The 21,577-nt window shown below is 39.9% G+C and overlaps 1 protein-coding gene across 6 annotated transcripts in view; it reads left to right on the top strand.

Annotated features, from left to right (window-relative positions):
- CEP70 (centrosomal protein 70) overlaps nt 1-21,577 on the top strand; it is a 97,280-nt gene that overhangs the window by 7,089 nt on the left and 68,614 nt on the right. For 3 of the 6 annotated variants that reach the window (XM_018049904.1, XM_018049913.1, XM_018049915.1), the window contains exons 1-3: nt 7,995-8,060; nt 9,951-10,053; nt 19,781-19,905. In XM_018049904.1, coding sequence (XP_017905393.1) covers nt 19,891-19,905 — 15 coding nt within the window. In that variant the 5' untranslated portion in view covers nt 7,995-8,060; nt 9,951-10,053; nt 19,781-19,890. Of the gene's footprint in view, nt 1-7,843; nt 8,061-9,950; nt 10,054-19,780; nt 19,906-21,577 lie in introns of those variants that run through there. The other 3 variants (XM_018049916.1, XM_018049909.1, XM_018049919.1) reach the window with 2 other exon arrangements.

The raw sequence follows: 21,577 nt of genomic DNA on the forward strand, positions 1-21,577 counted from the left end.
GCAGGTCAAGAAGCAATGGTTAGAACTGGACATGGAACAATGGACTGGTTCAAAAGCAGTAAAGGAGTATTTCAAGGCTGCATATTGTCACCCTGATTATTTAACTTACACACAGAGTACATCATGTGAAATGCAGGGCTGGATGAATCACAAGCTGGAATCAAGATTGCCGGGAGAAATAACAACAACCTCAGATATGCAGAATATACCACTCTAATGGCAGAAAGCAAAGAGGAACTAAAGAGCCTCTTGATAAGCGTGAAAGAGGAGAGTGAAAAAGGTGGCTTGAAACTCAACATTCATGAAACTAAGATCATGGCATCCAGTCCAATCACTTCATGGCAAATATATGGGGGGAAAAGTGGTAACAGTAGCCAATTTTATTTACTTGTGTTCCAAAATCACTGGGGAAGGTGGTTGCAGCCATGAAATTAAAAGACACCTGCTCCTTGGATGGAAAGCTATGACAAACCTTAGACAATGTATTAAAAAGCAGAGCCATCACTCTGCTTACAAAGGTCCATATATTCAAAAGTATGGTTTTTCCAGTAGTCATGGATGGATGTGAGAATTGGACCATAAACAAGGCTGAGCACCGAAGAATTGATGCTTCAAATTGTGGTGCTGGAGAAGACTCTTGAGAGTTCCTTGGACTGCAAGGAGATCAAACCTGTCAATCTTAAAGGAAACGAATCATGCATATTCATTGGAGGGACTATTGCTAAAGCTGAAGCTCCAGTATTTTGGCCATCTGATTCAAACAGCTGACTCATTGGAGAAGACCCTGATGCTAGGAAGAATTGAGGGCAAGAGAAGGGGATGACAGAGGATGAGATGGTTGGATGTCAACACCAACTCAATGGACAGGAGTTTGAGCAAACTCAGGGAGATAGTGAAGCACAGGGAAGCCAGAAGCACTGCCTGCTGCAGTCCATGGGGTGGCAAAGGGTCAGACACAACGTCGTGACTAAACAACAACGAACAAGCCTGCTTTGTTGAACAGTGTTCCAGTTGCTTTCTTGAGTGATCATTAACTTACAGTGTCCTCCCAAGGTTTACCAGGTTTCCTTCTCTCTCTGCAGTCCCCTACTGGAACTTCTACAACTAACTATAACTGTCCTATTTTATTTCTATCACTCTGTCCTCCACTATCTCCCAGAGTTTGGTCAGATTCATGAACAGTGATGTTATCTAACCATCTCATCTTCTCCTGCCCGCTTCTCCCTTTGTTTTCAGTCTTTCTCAGCATCAGGGTCTTTTCCAAGAAATTGGCTCTTCATATCAGGTGACCAAAGTATTGAACCTTCAGCATCAGACCTTCCAATCAATATTCAGTGTTGATTTCGTTTAGGATTGACTGGTTTGATCTCCTTGCAGTCCAAAGAACTCTCAAGAGTCTCCTCCAGCACCACAATTTGAAAGCATCAATTCTTCAGCACTCAGCTTTCTTTATGGCCCAACTGTCACATTGTACATGACTACTGGAAAAACCATAGCTCTGACTATAGGGACACTTGTCGGCAAACTGATGTCTTTGCTTTTTAATACACAGTCTGGTCTTGGCATAGCTTGCCTTCCAAGGAGCAAGCATCTTTTAATTTCATGATTTCAGTCATTGTCCACATGAGTATACATGAGTAAATACTCTTGGCCATGATATAGTTCTGCTTTTAAAAATTACATACATGGTACCATAAGTGCCAACTGGGAATTTGTGTGAGAGTAAGACGGGATTATAGGAAGCTCATACTTTGGCATTCATATTGTTTCTAGAGCTGCTCTATGTCTTTGCTCAACCCTCCAGCCCTTGCCTTTAGCAGGAGTTAGCCTAAATCTTCAAGTTAAAATGTTCAGAGATAAGAAAGGAATCTATAAATGAAAAAACCAGATGGGGACTTTCTTGGTGTCCAGTGATTAACCCTTTGCTTTCCAATGCAGGGGGAACCAGTTCAATCCCTGGCTGTGGACCTAAGATCCCACATGCCTGTAACCAAAAAACCAAAGCATAAAACAAGCAGTATTGTAACAAATTCAATAAAGATTTTAAAAATGATCCACATTAAAAGAAAAATCTTAAAAAAAGCCAGATGGAACCAGCTGGGACCAAGATGGTGATGACGAATTTGACCTACAACAGACCCAGAGTCTCAGTATACATTGATTTAACTACATATAGTTAGTGTATTAAATGACACACCTATCAGCTTCCATGAGCAGACAATAAGGACCTAAAACGATAAAAACGGGGTGTTACCCCACTCCCTTGGAAAAAGCCCTGCCCCTTCCCTGGTAGACCAATGCATAGGCCTCCCCATCAGTAGCCTCACTTCTCCTCCCTTTGTCTTTATTCTTTAAAATTAAATCTCTCTTACCACATAGGCAAGAAGTTCACCTGTGAACTTAGTTCCTACTTCTCTGTTCTTTGGCCACTGAATAAAGCTTGTGCTATGTCCATCTCAGCTTTGGTTTTCTTATTCATTCAGACTCAAAGGGAAAAAGAACCCTCTGGTGAGGCAGAGAGTGCAGGCCAGGCTAGGGCTGAGTGGGGTCCATACAACTTAATTTGATAACAATATCACCATCATCATTACATTTATTCAGTATTTATTGACAGTGTGTTATATGGCAGGTCACCATCTGAGGGGATATAGCAATGAGAAGCACTGATGGCTTTTCCTCACTCGTGAAGTTTACGTTCTAGAGGAGAAGGCAGTCACAAAAATGAGCCAACGGACTGAGGGATTTCCTCCAAGATGTCTCCCAAAGACCCCTACTCCTTAGTGTCCACATCCTGGTATTGCACTCACCCATGTTTCAGCAGGTTTGGCTTGTGCAATCAGTAGCATACAGCAGGAGTGACGCTATGTCACATCCACGATCAGGTTACGGAAAAGACATCAACTTCTGTCTTAGGTGCTCAGGTATTCTCTTCCTCACTTCCTCTGTGGGAAGCTGTCATGTATGTGGACACTCAGGCAGCCTGTGGAGAGGCCCACTTAACAAGGATCGAACTGAGGCCAGCTGACAACCACACAAGTGAGCTTGGAAATGGATCCTTTAGTCCACCTGAATCTTGAGATAACTGTATTCCTGGCCAGATAACACCATTCCTGAAGGTGTGTTGACAGCACCTTCATCTCATGAGAGATTCTGTCCAGACCTTCCAGTTAAGCTATTCCTTTATTCCTGACCCACAGAAACTTTGAGATAAATTTTGCTTTAAGCTGCTATGAATAGGGGTGATTTGTTATGCATCAATAGGTAACTCATCAACAGACAGATGGAATAATTGCAAGTTGGAATAAGCACATACACCAATCTCGTGGTAGAGTAGATGCCCATCCTGAGAAGTGGTATGGTCAACTGGTTAATGAAGTGGTTAATGGAGCCTGAATGCTGGTTTCAGATCCTGGATCTGCCATATACTATAATAGCAGTGTGACTGTAGCAAGTCATTTTCCTAAACTTCTCCTTTGAATTTCGTCATTTGTAAACACAATAAATTTGTAAACACAATGTACTTACATTAAAGTTGTGAAGAGTCAACAGGTTGAAAAATGAGTATGCTAGCCCAGAGCCTGAAACATTTTAAGGGCTCAATTCATGCAACTATTGTCACTCTATATGGATTCTTGAGCATTTGTTATTAATATATTTGCCTGAGCTGTTTGCTGATTGTCTTTCATACTGGAAAATGGCTAATGAAGGAGAATGCTGCTGAATAAATCTGACTCAAATTTAACAAGATAATTCGGCACTGTATTGAGTACCTACTATGTGCCAGGGACAAAGCTAGGTTCTGGAAAAAGTTTAGTAAGGTATGATCCATGTCCCCAGGAGTTCAAATTCTCATGGGGAAGTGCAGACCAAACGTATTAGTGTAATAAAGGATTCTAAGTCTGAATGACTTGTAGGTCAAAGAATCTTCAAGAACTCATCACCAAATGCCACTCATATGTGGTATACTCCTTGTTGTGGGGAGTCACCTGATAGTTCTATACCCAGGACAGAATTTGAGAGTCAGTTTAGAAGTTTAGAAAATAGATCTAATTGCTAATACAGGCTGTAAATTCTACTGGGAGGTCAAAGCACAAAGGAAAGCAGTAAGATGAAATGAAGACAGGGTTTGGATCTCAGCTTAAATGTCACTTCTTCAGAGGGGTCTCCTGCACATAACCCTATTCTCTCCACATGGGAAGGAACTGCACCTGTTTACTCACCACCATATCCATAACAGTATCACATTGAATCTGGGATACATAACAGTTGCATAATAAGTTTCTGTAAATGAACAAATGTTAAATGAGTGTTCGAGCCATTTGAATCCTGGTGGGTAGATGAGGCCCATAGAAGACTCTTGAGACCAGCGCAGCAGGACACTGAGCTAATGACTGAACTTGTGTGCAGAGTCCTTCCTTTGCTAGCAAACAGAAGAGCTAGAAAGGCCTTCAGGCTCATAAGAAGGAATTCCTTTGGAGCACATGTTATAGAGCTTCCTTCCCTCTACTTGCTACATACAAAATCCAGAAGCGAATAGAGAGAGGTTGTATTGTTAGTAATTAGAAAATAATCAGTCTTTTTGTGCTTTGAAAATTTTGAAGGATATTGGTGATTGTCCGTCTAGTGTCCATTTTCCTCTCAATCCTTATAGGACTCCAGTTTTACCCAGCAGCCATGCTTCCACCTTACAACCCATGTGACTCAAGGAGCACCCACCCCACTGCTAATTCCAATTATGCTAACTCCTTCTCCCTTCTGGAACTCAGGCTTAAATCATCTGTACGTTTGCCAGGCCGCTCCTCATTGGAGGCAGAGTGTGTGCCTAAGTGACCTAATTGGCTCAAAAAATCAGAAGTATAGATTTCAGATGGAAAAGGAAGCATGTGGTCCTGAGTGCTCCTGGTAGACATCTGGACCAGCAGTTTCATTTGAATTTGAAACTTACTATGTTTACAGCAGAACAGAGGGAAAACTCTTCCTTGATAATTTGATAAACTTGATAGCCTTTACTTTCCAGTAACTTGTCCTTGATAGCTTGTTGAACCACTGAATCAACCTAGTCCAAAGTCTATGTTGCCTCTGGACGACTGTTATATGAGATAACAATTTTCTTATTGCTTAAGAAGACAGTTTCATTCAGTGTTCTATTCTATTTATAGCTCAAATAATCCTAATTGACCAATGATATTTGGCCTCCTACCTATAATTAAGCAGCGATGCTCAGAAAAGAGGGTAAGTTCCCATATTACCCTGGAAAAGTCAAGAAGTGAGATTCTTTGTGTTCCAAGTGTTGAAGATGAAAATCTGCCAACCATTGCTAGTGTAAGTAGCTGAGTATGGAATGGGCAGGGGGTGGTGGTAAGGTGAGGACATGTTTCCATGGGCAGATAGACATAGAGATCAAACTCACAGTGGGTCCAGCTGCCTGGAAGAAGGCTGAGTATGGACCTGAAAGTTGACCCCTAAAAGCTGTGACCCTGAGACCTCCTTGTGAGAGACACCGTGACTGATGCCCTCCATGGGAGATCCCTGTTGGCCACTGTGGGACCTGTAACGCTACTGACCTGCATCCTTTGACCAACTGGAAGGTACAGGTTGTCAACAGTGACATCGTGTGGCTACAAGGTGCAATGACAGTGGCTGCCAGACCTCCCCTTCAGGTGTTTGGCAGCCGGATTTTACCTTGGGAATTTCGGGGTCGCTTAACCTGCCGTGAGTTTTCGAAAAGGGTGGACAAGGCCCCTATTTGTAGATTCTGAATTTATTAAAGTGATCATTAGAGGATTTAGATAATTTCCTTTCATGGAAAAAAAGCAGTATTTGTACCCTGTGGAGTGATTTTTTTTTTTTCGTTTTAGTTTTTACCTTTATATCAGGATGCAAGAAAGTTAGGCTTGAAAATCCCCAAACAAAAGCCTTTCCACTTTATACTTCTTTTGAAAACTCATCTATGGTTCCCCATCACCTCCAGGACAAAGTCCGAGCTCCTTAGTGCATCTGCTAAGGCCTTCTTCCTCTGACTCTCCAATGACACAACACACTCCTCAGCTTCCTCAGGAAGCCTATTATATTGGCCAATGCTTTGGAAGTTCGATTTTTAGGGAGAGTGGATATGAGCTGTACCAAAGGAGCCCAGATTTAATTACAGAAAAAAAGAGTAAGGTTTACTGAGCACTTGTGAACTAGGCATTATAATAACATGTTTTGTTGGAGTTATTAGCTTAATTTGCACGTGAATTTTCCCCTAAATCCCCATAGGAACAGAGTAAAGGGCCAAAATATGTGATTAAATAGTTAATCCCACTAGGGGATTGAAGGTAAAGGAAAAGTACGGGAGACTCCTGTAAGTCAATGACCACTCAAGAAAGCTGGCTTGCTTAGCAACAAAGCCAGGTAACAGAAGCATGAGACATGTCCCCAAAGAATAAAATGATGGTGGCGTGAGATGCATCCTGCCCAGTGAGGTCAGTAAATTAACGATTACCAGGACACACTCCTCTGCACACACTAAAAACAAAAATATAAGGGAAAATGGCACTATACTGAGAGCTGAGATGATTTACCATATTTTAGAATATATTACTGCTTTTTTTTCTCATTTCCATTGAGCCATGACAGTCCCAGTTCGACCATGTAGGGTCAAAATAACTCCCAGCATCATGTGGAGGAGGAACTGATGATGGAAGCCTGACGTCTACTCAAGAATGAGGAAAAAGGTGACATTTTCCCCCTCCCCACTTTTCCTTTGATTATAAAACTGTAGCCCTGTTAAGCTCTCTGAGCAGCACTCCCTTGCCCATCTTGCTCGTAATAAGTCGCTTCTTGTCTATCACTTTGCCTCTGGCTGACTTTTTTCTGCACTAAGACTTAAAGAACCTTTGATCACCCCCTCCCACCCCACCCTCCTCTGCCCTTGAACACATTTCTGTGGTTTCAGTGTCTTTCCTATCTGTTTTGTTGGGGAACTCACCATTCTTTGTATGCATCTCTCTAGGTTTGTAGTGATTGGAGAAGGCAATGGCACCCCACTCCAGTTCTCTTGCCTGGAAAATCCCATGGACGGAGGAACCTGGTGGGCTGCAGTCCTTGGGGTCGCTAAGAGTCGGACACGACTGAGCGACTTCACTTTCACTTCTCACTTTCATGCATTGGAGAAGGAAATGGCAAACCACTCCAGTGTTCTTGCCTGAAGAATCCCAGGGACGGGGGAGCCTGGTGGGCTACCGTCTATGGGGTCGCACAGAGTCGGACACGACTGAAGCGACTTAGCAGCAGTAGCAGGTTTGTAGCGATAGTTCCCTACCTTGGCTTGGCTGCACACTGGAATCACCTGGGGGAGCTTTAGCAAACTATTGACCCATGGGTCTGATTCTGATATACTTGGCCAGGGGTCTGAGCATCCGTTTCAAATTTCCCCAGGTGATTCTAGTGGGCAGCCAGGGTTGAGATCCACTGGAGGAGGAAGAGTTCAGTGACCCAGGTAACCCTCCCTTTCTTTCCCGTCTGTGCCCTGCACACCTTTCTCTAATCAAGCCCACCATACTGCACCGTTAATTGCAGGGTGTATACCTATCTCGCTAAGTACACTTTGAGCATCTCCAGTCAGCCACTTTTGCATTTCGGGAGCTCGATGTCTGACCTGATCCTTCGTCGAGATTTGGAAAACGCTTAACGGGAGGATAAAATGTCATCAACACGCTTATTTGCGGCCTCCAAGCGCCAGGCACTGCAGCGCTCAGCCAAGATCCAGGGAGTGATGGAGATGGAAGTGCGCAGGCGCAGAGCCCTTCCCCCTCCCCCGCGCACTGCAGTCTACACTAAAAGTGAGCCCCGCCCCCAGTCGCGGAGCCAACCAGAGGGCGCGAGGCAGCACCCGCCTCCCAGGGCGGTCAGAGCAAATCGCTGCGGTGTTCCAGCCAGTGCAGAGGCAGATTCCTCGATGAGCTCCTGCTCGATTGGCCGACCTCCCACGGTAGGGTAACGGTCGCAGAGGCGGGGCCGGAGGCGGCTGAGCCGGCCGGGTTGAGCGCGCTGCGGGAGGTAGGCGGCGGCTGTGGAAGGTGAGCGGCGTTCTAGGTTTACGGAGGGGTCGGCCGGAGCCCCCGCCTGAGGACCCCCTACCTGAGGAACCCCGATAACTGACCTCACCTGCGCCCTGAGAGTGGTCAGACGAGCCGCCTCGGGACTGGTTGGCGCCAATTAAAATCCCAGTATAAAGGTGGAGGGGAGGAGGGTAGCCTCATAAACCTGGTTGGAGTCTGGCTTCGCCCTTTGTGGTCTTTGACTCCGCTTGTAAAAACTCAGCGCCTCAGTTTCTTTATTTGTGGAACACAGCTGATAATTCTTGCCTTACATGGTGATTGAGAAGGTTAAATGAGGCAATGAGCGTGAAGCTTGGAGTGATTTTCGGCGCGCCCTGGATTCTGGATAAGTAGGTAGTTACTCCATCCCCAAGAGTCAGTCCACCAGGACCGACCCGCTCCGCTTTTCAGTGTCAAGGTGTCTGAGGAGGTCGCCTGGTTAGTGAAGGCTAGGAATAGAAGGTGGGGGATACGCGAAAGTGTAGGTAGATGATTATCTCTTTCTCCGTTTTATTAGGCCCATTTCAGAGTGCGGGGCTCTTTATGCAGTGTCTAATTTGATTTTTATTAAGTCCAATGAGTTGGAAATAGTTACAAGGCTAAGAGACCTGTAACACGCAGGCCAAACAGAAGTGTTTTTGTGCCACTTTATTTTCTAACCATAAGGTTGAACACTGCACGCATTATCCATGTTGGTTTCAATCCTCTGTATGAGGTTTCTGTTTTGTTTTTTTGCTTTTGGTATTGCCAAACAGACTTGAGGCTTGCCCACCCCACCTTGGGGAGGAGGTGGCTGACAAGGGAATGCCCCAGCTTCTGCTTGGAGGAGTGTTCTGACCCTTTAGGTAACCTCTCCTGGGGCAGAATGATTTAGTCTAGAGGAGATCCAGCCCTAATTTTGTTTATTTATTTGCGGTAAATTCAGTTCTTCTTAGGAACGTTAAGTAGAGACTTTGAAAGCATTTCATGTTCCATTTATTGCAGTAAAGTGAAATATGTACTTTTGAGAAAGCTAATTACAGATTTTGATGTGACTTGACTTGAGAAAGAACAGCTACCGCCTATGCTTTATTTCCAGTCCCCCCCCCCCCCCCCCCCCCCCCGCAAAAGTATTGAGAAATAAATAAATTTTGATGTATGGTGCATGTTATAGGGGCTTCAGTCTTATAAAGGGCAAGTTACCAAGGGATTTTTGGTAGACCTGGACAGTGCAAGGAGATAGAACTTTGTTTTGCTTCTCTGCATGTGTCTCTAGCCATGTATAAATGAACTCCTACCCTGCAACTGCTATTCCTAGTCTTTAGGTGTGATATGACACTGATTAAAGCAAGCTGCAGCTTCTTTGGCTTTGGGGAAGCATTGGGTCTCTTCTTCTGAGGCGAAGTTCCAGACCTGTGTTTTGTTACAGTTTGTAGTGGGGAGAAGACTGCTGCAAACCATTGGCACATTAATTTCACAGCATGGGCCCCTGAAAAGGAGAGTGGGGTCGCAGGTGAAATTGTGATAGTTGTTCTCCCTGCCTTTTCTTTTTGTATTCAGTGGTTTTTGTCTTCTGAGAGTACTCCTGACAATGAGAATTATTGTGCCTTTGAAGCCAGAATCAGAATTGATGCTACACAATGATAGAGTTGGGCACCCAGCTAAATGTTTTAGCACAGCTGGGAGAGGAAAGATAAGTGGAAAGAAGACCCCAGTGAAGGCACCTCGTGGTGACCATCGATGTCTGTTAGCAATTAATTCAGTGATTCCAGCTTCTGTTTAGTGGTTACCACCAGTACTATAGATGCCTGCTCTGGGAATAACACAAGACCTTTCTTACTAGGAGATGAGCATTTTAAGATTTGGATCTCTTATCTTTTTGAAACGTAGATGAAGATCCAGTTTCAGACATGAGACTCACTGAGTGATAATTTCATTGAGATCAACGTGAATGACAAGGTGAAAAGTGCAAGAGGAATGTGGTATGACTGAGGTATGTCTGATGTGATGGATAACTCTCTCTGGGAATTGAGAGACCATAGAAAGGATCTACTAATTATGGAAAACTATACATATATTTCCTTTTGATCTCCTCATAATCCTATCAGGTATTTGAAGCTCCATAAAGGAAACTGAGGCCCAGAGAGACTAAGTAAAAAGATAACACAGATAGCCGGTCACCAGTTCTCATCACCACCTCTATCCTGCTGTGTGCCAGGCACTGTTCAGTTAGTCCTTTGTATTTTAACTTTCCTAATCTTCCCAAGAACCTATGAGCTAAGTACTTTTATTATCCTCATTTTATGATAAGGAAATCGAGGCACTGAGATTATTTGTTTCTTGGTTGCATGGCAGAAGCCATGATTTAAAACCCTGCTATTCTGGCTATACCAGCCTTCTTTTGGTTAGTATTTCCTTTACTTTGGGTTTTATTGTTATTTAATAAAGTTTTTTAAATTAAATAGTGAACTTTTTTTATGAAATCAAAGAGAAATGAACACACATACTGAATGTATACCTTAACAAGTTAGGTGATGATACCACCCAGGTCAGGGTAGAGAACCATGCTAAGACTGGTCTATCCCAATTACAGCTACTTCTGTGTTCCCATTAGTAGCATTCTTCTGACTTTTACAGTAATTTACTCCTTGTGTTAAAAAAACCAGTTTTTTCCTAAATCTGTATTCTTCTGCATTATAGTGTACCTCTTGCTGATTATATTAAAAAAAAATCTCTTAATCTGTAGGTTTTCCCCCTATTCCTTTCTTTTCCTTATAATTTGAAGAAGTTGGCTCATTTGACCTATATATCCTACAGTCTGGATTTTTCAATTTGCGTACTCATGTACAGTTGATTATGTTCCTCTGCCCTGGGTAATTCCTACACGTTTGTACCTGGATCAGAGACTGAATCAGACTCGGATTCAATTCCTTTGGTAATTCTCTTGGTGGTGTTTGGCAGGATCATAGGAGATGCAGAATGTCTCATTTCTTTTTGTGTTTCCAGCATCTGTTGATACTTGATTCGTGCATCTGTTCATTGAAGGCTGCAATATAGTGATATTCTAATTTTATCATTTCTTTTACTTGTTAGAATATTAGCCCCTCAGTTGAATATGTAGCAGTAAAATCTCTTTAGGAAAGGCAGCATAAACAATTTGTTCCATTTACCAATTTTTGAGAAAATGAATTGGTTCCTTATCTTCTGAAGATAATTCTTTTAAAAAGCCTAATATCAATATGAAGTCATAAATTTAAACATTTTATGGGTTTCAGTTCATTGCAGTTATTTTAATTATCAAAGCTAATGTGCTCTCGTCTTTAAGTGGGAGGAGCCTGCTTGAGCCTATCCTTTTGATATGACCCTACTAGGTTTTTTTTTTTTCCTTTGGCTATTTCCTGACCAGGGATTGAACCTGTGCCCCAGCATTGGAAACAGTCTTAACCACTTTACCATCAGGGAAGTCCAGCACTGCTAATCTTTAATAACTTCCTTGTTGTCTGATATCTTGAATGAATTCTGTCCCAAATCTGAAATAATTTTTTCAAGAAACTTTTTTTTTTTTTCAAAAAGAAATAGCATTTCAAGATCATAATCTGTACTCTAGGGATCCTGAGTCAATCATGGTTTTAGGCTCTTCTGTAGACAGGTAGATATAACTATCCTAGCTCTGTCTCTGTAAACACACACAGAACTTTTCATTTGTAAAACTGAAATTCTATACCCATTAAATAACTCACCATTGCCCTGGCAGTCACCATTCTACTTTCAGTATAAGTGGAATCGTACAGCATTTGTTTGTGACTAGCTAATGTACTTAAGGTTCATCCATGTTGTAACTTAGGTAAACATTTCCTTCCTGTTTAAGGCTGAGTGGGTTTCCCTCATGACTCAGACGGTAAAGAATCCACCTGCAATGCAGGAGACCCTGACTGGGTCAGGGAGACACCCTAGGGAAGGAAACGGCTACTTACTCCAGTATTCTTGTCTGGAGAATTCCATGGACAGAGGAGCCTGGCGGGCTACAGTCCATGGGGTCACAAAGAGTTGAACACCACTGACGTGCTAACACTACACTACTACTTAAGGCTGAATAATACTCCACTGTATGGTTTATAGCATATTTTACTTATCTATTCATCTGTTGATGGAACTTGGGTTGCTTCCACCTTTTAGGTATATTTTGTGAATAATGCTGCTGTGAACATGGATGTTCAAATATCTTTTTAAGACGGTGCTTTCAGTTTGTCAAATTGCTGAATCATAATGGCATTTCTACATTTAATTTTTTGAAGAACCACCATGCTATTTTTCATAGCTATACCATTTTATATTCCTGACAGTGCACAAGGGTTTCAGTTTCTCTGCATCCTCACCAGTATCTGTTATTTCTGTTTCTTTTAGCCAACCTGATGGGTATGAGGTGGTATCTCATTGTAGTTTTGATTTGCATTTCCCTAATGGGTAATGTTGAAATATTTTCATGTGTTTATAGCCTTTTTTATATTTTCTTTAGAGAAATGTCTCTTCAGGTTCCTTGCCCATTTTTTAATCAGATTTTTTTGTTGTTAAGTTTCCGGAATTCTCTGTGTATTCTGGATTGTTTATTGTTATTTAGTTGCTAATTGTGTCTGACTCTTGCAACCCCATGGACTATAGCCCACCAGGCTCCTCTGTCCATGGGATTTCCTAGGAAAGAATACTGTAGTAGGTTGCCATTTCTTTCTCCAGGGGATCTTCCCGACTCAGGGGTCAAACCTGTGTTCCTTGTGTCTCCGGAATTGGCAGGGAAATTCTTTACCACTGAGCCACCCTGGAAGCCCCATATATTCTGGATATTAATTCCTTATCACATAGATGATTTGTGAATATTTTCTCCCATTCTATGGATTGCCTTTTTACTCTGTTGACAGTATCTTTTGATGCACAGAAATTTAAAATTTTTGTAAAGTCCAGTTTGTCTGTTTTTACTTTTTGTTGCCTATGGCCTTGATGTCATATCTAAGAAATCATTGTCAAATTCAGGATTGTGAATTTGTGCTTTTACCCTGTGTTTTCTTTTAAATTTTTACAGTTTAAGCTCTTAAATTTAGGTCTTTGATCCATTTTGAGTTAATTTTTGTGTGGTCTTAAGGGTACAACTTCATTCTTTTTACAGTTTTCACAGCAGAGGAAGAGACTGACTATATCCTTTTGAAGGCTTTTTGGTGCTCCTACTGAAAACCATTTGGCAGTTCAGTCGCTCAGTCGTATCCAACTCTTAGAGACCCCATGGACTGTAGCATGCCAGGCTTCCCTGTCCATCACAGACTCCTGGAGTTTATTCAGACTCATGTCCATCAAGTCAGTGATGCCATCCAACCATCTGGTCCTCTGTCGTCCCCTTCTCCTCCTGCCTTCAATCTTTCCTAGCATCAGGATCTTTTCCAATGAGTCAGTTATTCCCATCAGGTGGCCAAAGTATTGGAGTTTCAGCTTCAGCATCATATTCCAATGAATATTCAGGGTTGATTTCCTTTAGGATTGACTGGTTGGATCTCCTCAGTCCAAGGCACTCTAAAGAGTCTTCTCCAACACGTAAGTTCAAAAGCATCTTTGGCTCTCACATTTGACATAAATGTGAGGGATTATATCTGGGCTCTTTATTCTATGCAAATGGTCTATGCCATCACCACTCTGTTTTGATTTATGTAGCTTTGCAAAGGAGTTTTAAATCAGGAAGCTGTTACTCCTTCAGCTTCATGCTGTTACCCCTCCAGCTTCGTTCTTTTTCAAGATTACATTCAGGTGATTCCATTTAAGCTATTCACGGTCCCTTGAGATTCCGTATGTATTTTAGGATGGGTTTTCTATTTCTGAAAAAAATGTCATTGGGATTTTGATGGGGATTACATGGAATCTGTAGATTGCTTTGGTTAGTATCAATGTCTTAATATTAAGTCTTATGATCCATGAATATTGGATGTGATCCCATTTACTTATGTCTTTTTAATTTCTTTGAGCAATGTTTTGTAGTTTTCATTGTACAAGACCTTCACCTTCTTGGTTAAGTTTACTCCTATTTTTATTCTTTGATGTCGTTGTAAATGAAGTTCTTTTATTTTCCATTTTAGGTTATTCATTGTTAGTGTATAGAAATGCAAATGGTTTTTATATGTTGATTTTCATATTCTGCTGCTTTGCTGAATTCATTTATTCTAACGTGTGTACATGCGCGCACGCGTGTGTGTGTGTGTATTCTTTAAGGTTTTTGGTATATAAAATCGTATTATGTGCAAATAGAGATAATTTGACTTCTTTCCCAATTTGGATACCTTTTATTTCTCTTTCTTGCTTAAATGCTTGGTGAGAACTTCCATTTCTACATGGAATAAAAGTGGTGAATGTGACATCTTTGCCTTGTTCCTCATCTTAGAGGGAAAGCTGGTAGTCTTTCACCACTGAATATGATGTTTGCTGTAGCTTTTTTGTGTATTGCTTTTGTTGAGTTGTGTGCATGCTAGTTTGCTTCGATCATATCCTACACTTTAAGACCCCAGGCTCCTCTGTCCGTGGGATTCTCCAGGCAAGAATACTGGAGTAGGTTGCCATTTCTTCCTCCAGGGGATCTTTTGTTTTGTTGAGTTAGTTTCCTTCTATTCCTAGTTGTTGAGTGTTTATCACAGAAGGTGTTTGATTTTGTAAAATGCTTTTTCTGCATCAATTGAGATGATCGTATGTTTTTTTCGTTCATTCCATTAATGTAGTGTAATATGTAATACACTGATTTCTTTTCATCTGTTGAACTATTTCGTACATTCCAAGTATAAATCCCACTTGAATATGGTGTATAATCCTTTTACTATGCTGCTGGATTTGGTTTACTAATGTGTGCATGCTCAGTCGCTTAAGTCATGTCCGACCCTTGTGAACTCATGGACTATAGCCCTCCAGGCTCCTCTGTCCGTGGGATTTTTCCCGGTAAGAACACTTGCAGTGGGTTGCCATTTCCTCCTCCAGGGAATCTTCCCCACCCATGGTTCAAATCCTCGTCTCCTGTGTCTCTTGCGTTGGCACTCAGATTCTTTACTATTTAGCCACCTGGGAAGCCTTTGGTTTACTAGTATTTTGCATCAGTGCTTGTAAGAGATATTACTATTTTTCTTGTATTGTCTGACCTTTTAATATTAAGGTGATGCTATCCTCCAAGAATGAGTTAGAAAGTATTCCCTTGTCTAATTTTTTGGAATAGTTTGAGAAGAATTATCAGTAGTTCCTGAGATGTTTTGGTAGAATTCCTCAGTGAAGCCAGTCGGTCCATGGGTTTTCTTTTGGGGAGAGTTTTTTGATTACTGATTTAGTCTCATTAATAGTTACAGGTGTATTGCAATTTTCCATTTCTTTGTGATTCAGTCTTGGTAGGTTTTGTGTTTATAGAAATTTGTCCATTTCATTTTGGTTATCTAATTTGTTGGCATATAATTCTTCATAATATTGTTTAATAATTTTTTCTGTATAATTGGTAGTAATGTTCCCACTTTCATTTCTGATTTTAGTAATTGGCGTCTTCTCTTTTTTTCTGTTCATCAGGTAAAATTTGTCATTTTTGTTGATCTTTTCAAATGTCTTTCATTGACTTTCCTTATTTCTTAGTCTCTATTTCCTTTGTTTCTGCTCTAAGTAATCTTTATTTTTTTCTTTTGCTAGTTTGGGGTTTACTTTGTTCTTTTTCTAGTTCCTTAAGTTGCAAACTTAGGTTATTATTTTGAGATCTTTCATGTTTTTAATGTAAATTTTTATAACTCTTTAATTTCCTCCTTAGGATTGCTTTCACTGTGTCCCATAAGTTTTGAAATATTGTGGTTTGTTTTCATTAATATCTTCCAAGAGTTTTCTAATTTCTCTTGTGATTTCTTCTTTCATCCATTGGTTATTTAGAAATGTGTTGTCTAATTTCCATAAACTTATGAATTTTTGTTTTATTTTTTGATTTCTAACGTCATCTCTTTGTGGAGACTTAATTTGTGGTTTAACATCTAGTCTATCCTGATAATGTCCCATGTGTACTTGGAAGACTGTATTCTGTTGTTGTTGAGCGGTATTCTGTTCTGTTCTTTTTTTCTTTTTGATCAGCTTGTGGGATCTTAGTTCCATGACCAAGGATCAAACCCATGCTCCCTTCAGTGGAAGCATGGAGTCCTAAACCACTGAATTACCAGGGAATTCCCCAGAGTGTTCTTTATAAACCTCCTAGATCTGGGTGTTTTACTCTGTCACATTGTCTGTTTCATTACTTTTCTTTTGTCTGATTACTATGTATTCTTGAAAATGAGGTGTTAAAATCTCCAACTATATTGTAGAACTATTTCTTTCTTCAATTCTGTGAATTTTTACTTCACATGTTTTAGTGGTCTGTTTTTAAGTGCACAAGTATTTGTTATGTATTCTAGCTGTATTGAATCTTTTATTCATATGTAATGTCCTGTTTTGTCTCTAGTAGCCTTTTTTGATATAAAGTCTATTTTGTCTATAGCTAGACTTTCTTTCTTTTTTTAAAAAATTATTTTCATGAAATACCTTTTACCATTCTTTCACTTTCAATCTCTTTGTGTCTCTGGCTCTAAAATGGGTCTTGTTTTAGGCACATAGTTGGATTATATTTTCTTAAATTCATTCTACTAGTCTGTCAAGAGTTTGACCCTTTTACATTTAGAGTGATTACTGACAGGTAAGGGATTACTATCTGTAATTTTGCTATTTTTTTGGTAACATCTTATGACCCCCCCCCCATTTCCTATATTACTGTCTTCTTGTGTTTAGTTGATTTTTTTTTTTTTTTTTGGTAGCAGAATGTTTTCTTTTTCTATGTATTCTATCAGTGTTTTCTTTGTGGTGACCATGAGGATTACATTTACCATTATAAAATTATAACACTAATTTGAATGTATCACAGCTTCACTTAAATAATGTATAAAAATTCTGCTTCATTACAGCTCTATCCCCACCTCTTTCAGTTGTTGATGTTGCACAGTTATATCTTTATACATGTGTGCCTGAAAACAAATTAAAAATTTTAGTAAATGAGTTACTCTCTTAAATTAGATAGAAAATGTGTGACATTACAAACCAGAGTTATAATAATATTAGCTTTAGACTAATGATTGTTTTTTAAAAAACGATCTGTTTCTTTGTAGAAAGCAAAAAGTGGAGTTACACATCTTTGTTATAATAATAGCAGCTTTTATAATTGCCTGTGTATTTACCATGCCATTTACCTTCGTTGAGATATTTGGATTTTCATATGGCTTTGATTTACTGTCTTGGGTCCTTTTATTTCAACCAGTGGGACTCCCTGGTTGAAATAAAACAAAATATTTTGTTTATCTGGAAATATCTTTATTCTGTTCTCACTTTTGAAGGATAGTTTTGCCAAACATAAGATTCTTGACTGACAGTTTCTTTCTTTCAGATAGAAATATATCATCTCAGTGCCTCCTGGTCTCCAAAGTTCCTGTTAAGAAATCTGCTGGTCATCTTATTGATGATTCCTTCTGTGTCATGTGTCACTTCTCCCTTGCTACTCTCAAGATTCTTTGTTCTTTCAAAAACTTGATTGTAGTACTTCTTGGTATAGGTCTCTGAGTATATTTCTAGAAGTTTGTGTCTTTCAACAAATTTGGGAAGTTTTCAGCCATCATTTCATATTCTCCGTGCCACCCTCTCTTTTCTCCTTCTGGGATTCTCACAATTCGTGTGTTGACACAACTGGTGGTGTCTCACGGGTCCTTTAGGTACGGTTCACTTTTATTCAGTCTTTTTTTTTCCTATTCTTTAGACTTGATAATTTCCATTGTCTTATCTTCACACTTACCGGGATTCCTTCTTTTGCCTGTTCAAATTGCATTTGAATGCCCCTAGTAAATTTTTAATTTCAGTTATCATACTTTTCAATTCCAGAATATTTTTTATTTTCGTTTTGTTGTTGTTTTCTGTCTCTTTACTGATATCTCACTTTTGATCATATATTTTTTCTTATTTTTTCTCCACATCTTCCTTTAGTTCTTTGAATTTTTTAGGGTGGTTGTTTTAAATGCTTTGTGCAGTAGATCTGCCATCAGGTTTTGTTGTTTTTTTTTCAGGGACAGTTTCTTTTGATTTTTATTTTTTCCTTTGAATGAGCCATGCTTTCCAGATTCTTTGTAAGCTTTACTTTTTATTGAAAACTGGACATTTGAATCTAGTAATATCTATGGGAATAAGATTCTCTTTCTTTGCCATGGTTTGCTGGGTTTTGTTTTTCTTTGTTTTAAATTGTGGCTGTCTTTGTGCTGAGGATCAGCCTGACCTATAAACGAGGTATTTTTTAGCCTACACCTTTCTCTGGGTACATGCAGTGGCTTTCTAATTCCCCATATATGCATTTAAGAGTGCTATATGTGAACCTTCTTTGGATTCTGATTTGGGGGGGAAAAGATATTTTTAAGACATTTGGGGGAAAATTGAACATGAACTAGATATTAAATGATAGTAAGGAATTAATATAATTTGGTATGACAGTGGTATTGAAGTTACGTTTAAAATGAGTATTTATTAGGAGGTGAGTACTGAAATACAAGTGGGTAGAGAAATAAATATGGAAGAATGTTGGTTATTATTTATCTTGGGTTAATGAATATACATGGGTTCATTTTACTCTTTCTCTACTTTTTAAAAAATTTCTCTCATGAAAAGTTTAAAAACTAGCTGAAAGGTGGTAGCCATTGAAGTTGGCTGATACTTTCAAAAAGTATCTTTATTTAAATAAAAGTGAGAGAGATGAACATAGTGCATTAGAGACCAGAGTTTAAAGGGGAGAGAGTACTCTATGATGTCAGCAGCAAAAATGGCAGAATTGGAGAATTTGCAACAGTTATTAAGATTTAGCTGAAAATGAATTATTGGTGACCAGTATTGGTGGATTTCACTATCTGAAGCAGAAGTAGAAGGACAGAAGGGTGATTTGCAAGAAAAACTGAACTAGCAGCAGGGAGGATCATTTTACTTCTCTGGGTCTCACATGTTTATAGCATCTGATATATTGGTACAATTTTCCAAGCGCTCTTTCCTGCCAGCTCTGGACAGCTAGAGATGTTGGATTAAACATTTTCTAAGGTTCTCTCACGTTGTGACATTCCATGATGCTAATGAATATGTGTGCTGATTGTGCCTCTGCAAAGGAAGAGTTAGATACCATAAGAATTCAAAGAAATTTCTTCCTATAGAATGGCAGAGTCTTAGACAACAAAAGCACGTGATGGGAGGGTAGACTGAATATAAACTTGTGTTTGTGCCAGTCAAATAGAATACGTTGTGTTGCCAGCCTTTGATCTACTTAGAAATAAAGACCACCTAAGAATATGGCATTTAATTTACCATTTGAGTTAGGCTAGTGAATTAATTGTTAAACTAATGAATTCAGACAATTTTTTCTGTTTTTTGGGAAGCAGCTTCCAAAAATTGTTTGTTTATTAGCATCACTTGCTTTTCACATTACCTAGTTAAAACAAGTAGTTTTCTTTGTGTATATGTGTGTAAAACCCCATAATGTTTCATTTCTAGAGGAGAATGTTATAAAATTCTAAAAATTAGCTTTCTTAGAAGTCATAGAAGTTTTGGCTTAGGAATGCTTAAATTGCCCAAGAGTAGCAGGTTCTTTTAAATATAATTTTCTTTAACATCTATTGCACTTTTTTTAAATTTAGGCAATTCAGTTTCTTATTGCCAATCTCAACTTCTTTTGACTCTACAAAAGAAATTGTATCTACAGCAGCCCCTAAAGCCAAGGAGTCCAGCAAATCATCAGATAAGACTCATGACTGAAAAACAGGTAAACCTGAAATATTTAAAACCAATGTTTGTTATCAAAGTATGTGTCAAAGAATACCACATCCAGAAATGTGAAAAATCTTACTTTAAAAGGCTACTTAAGTAAAAGCATTTTGGGAAATGATGGGTTAAAACTATTAAATGGTGTCCTTATTCTAAGACTTCACTACATAACCGTCTTCAGAAGGAGGCCTTATTATACAGTTTTTCCTGCTTCAGTTCAGTTCAGTTCAGTTGCTCAGTCGTGTCCGACTCTTTGCGACCCCATGAATCGCAGCATGCCAGGCCTCCCTGTCCATCACCAACTCCCAGAGTTCACTCATATTCAGGTCCATCAAGTCAGTGATGCCATCTAGCCATCTCATCCTCTGTCGTCCCCTTCTCCTTCTGCCCCTAATCCCTCCCAGCATCAGACTCTTTTCCAATGAGTCAACTCTTCTCATGAGGTGGCCAAAGTACTGGAGCTTCAGCTTTAGCATCATTCCTTCCAAAGAAATCCCAGGGCTGATCTCCTTCAGAATGGACTGGTTGGATCTCCTTGCAGTCCAAGGGACTCTCAAGGGTCTTCTCCAACACCACAGTTCAAAAGCATCAATTCTTTGGCACTCAGCCTTCTTCACAGTCCAACTCTCACATCCATACATGACTACTGGAAAAACCATAGCCTTGACTAGACGGACCTTAGTCGGCAAAGTAATGTCTCTGCTTTTGAATATGCTATCTAGGTTGGTCATAACTTTTCTTCCATTTGATGACTATTTCATTAGACTGGTCTTCTTCAGTTTATACTTGGAAAATGCCATTCTCAACTATTTTGGAATTTGCAAACAGTTACGTTTTTCTTCAAACATAATTTAACTCAGATGACCATTATATCTACTACTGTGGACAAGAATCCCTTAGAAGAAATGGAGTAGCCATCATAGTCAACAAAAGAGCCCCAAATGCAGTACTTGGATGCAATCACAAATACGACAGAATGATCTCTGTTCATTTCCAAGGCAAACCATTCAGTATCACAGTAATCCAAGTCTATGCCCTGACCAGTAATGCTGAGGAAGCTGAAGTTGAATGGTTCTGTGAAGACCTACAAGACCTTCTAGAACTACACCCAAAAAAGATGTCCTTTTCATTATAGGGGACTGGAATGCAAAAGTAGGAAATCAAGAAATACCTAGAGTAACAGGCAAGTTTGGCCTTGGCATACAGAATGAAGCAGGGCAAAGGCGAACAGAGTTTTACCAAGAGAACGCACTAGTCATAGCAAACACCCTCTTCCAAAAACACAGGAGAAGACTCTACACGTGGACATCACCAGATGGTCAATACCAAAATCAGATTGATTATATTCTTTGCAGCCAAAGATGGAGCAGCTTTATACAGTCAGCAAAAACAAGACTGGAAGCTAACTGTGGCTCAGATTGTGAATTCCTTATTGCCAAATTCAGACTTAAATTGAAGAAAGCAGCAAAAACCACTAGAGCATTCAAGTATGACCTAAATCATATCCCTTATGATTATACCGGAGAAGGCAATGGCACCCCACTCCAGTACTCTTGCCTGGAAAATCCTGTGGATGAAGGAGCCTGGTAGGCTGCAATCCATGGGGTCGCTAAGAGTCGGATACGACTGAGTGACTTCCCTTTCACTTTTCACTTTCATGCATTGGAGAA

The sequence above is a fragment of the Capra hircus genome, chromosome 1 (assembly GCF_001704415.2).
Source record: "Capra hircus breed San Clemente chromosome 1, ASM170441v1, whole genome shotgun sequence".
Lineage (NCBI taxonomy): Eukaryota > Metazoa > Chordata > Mammalia > Artiodactyla > Bovidae > Capra > Capra hircus.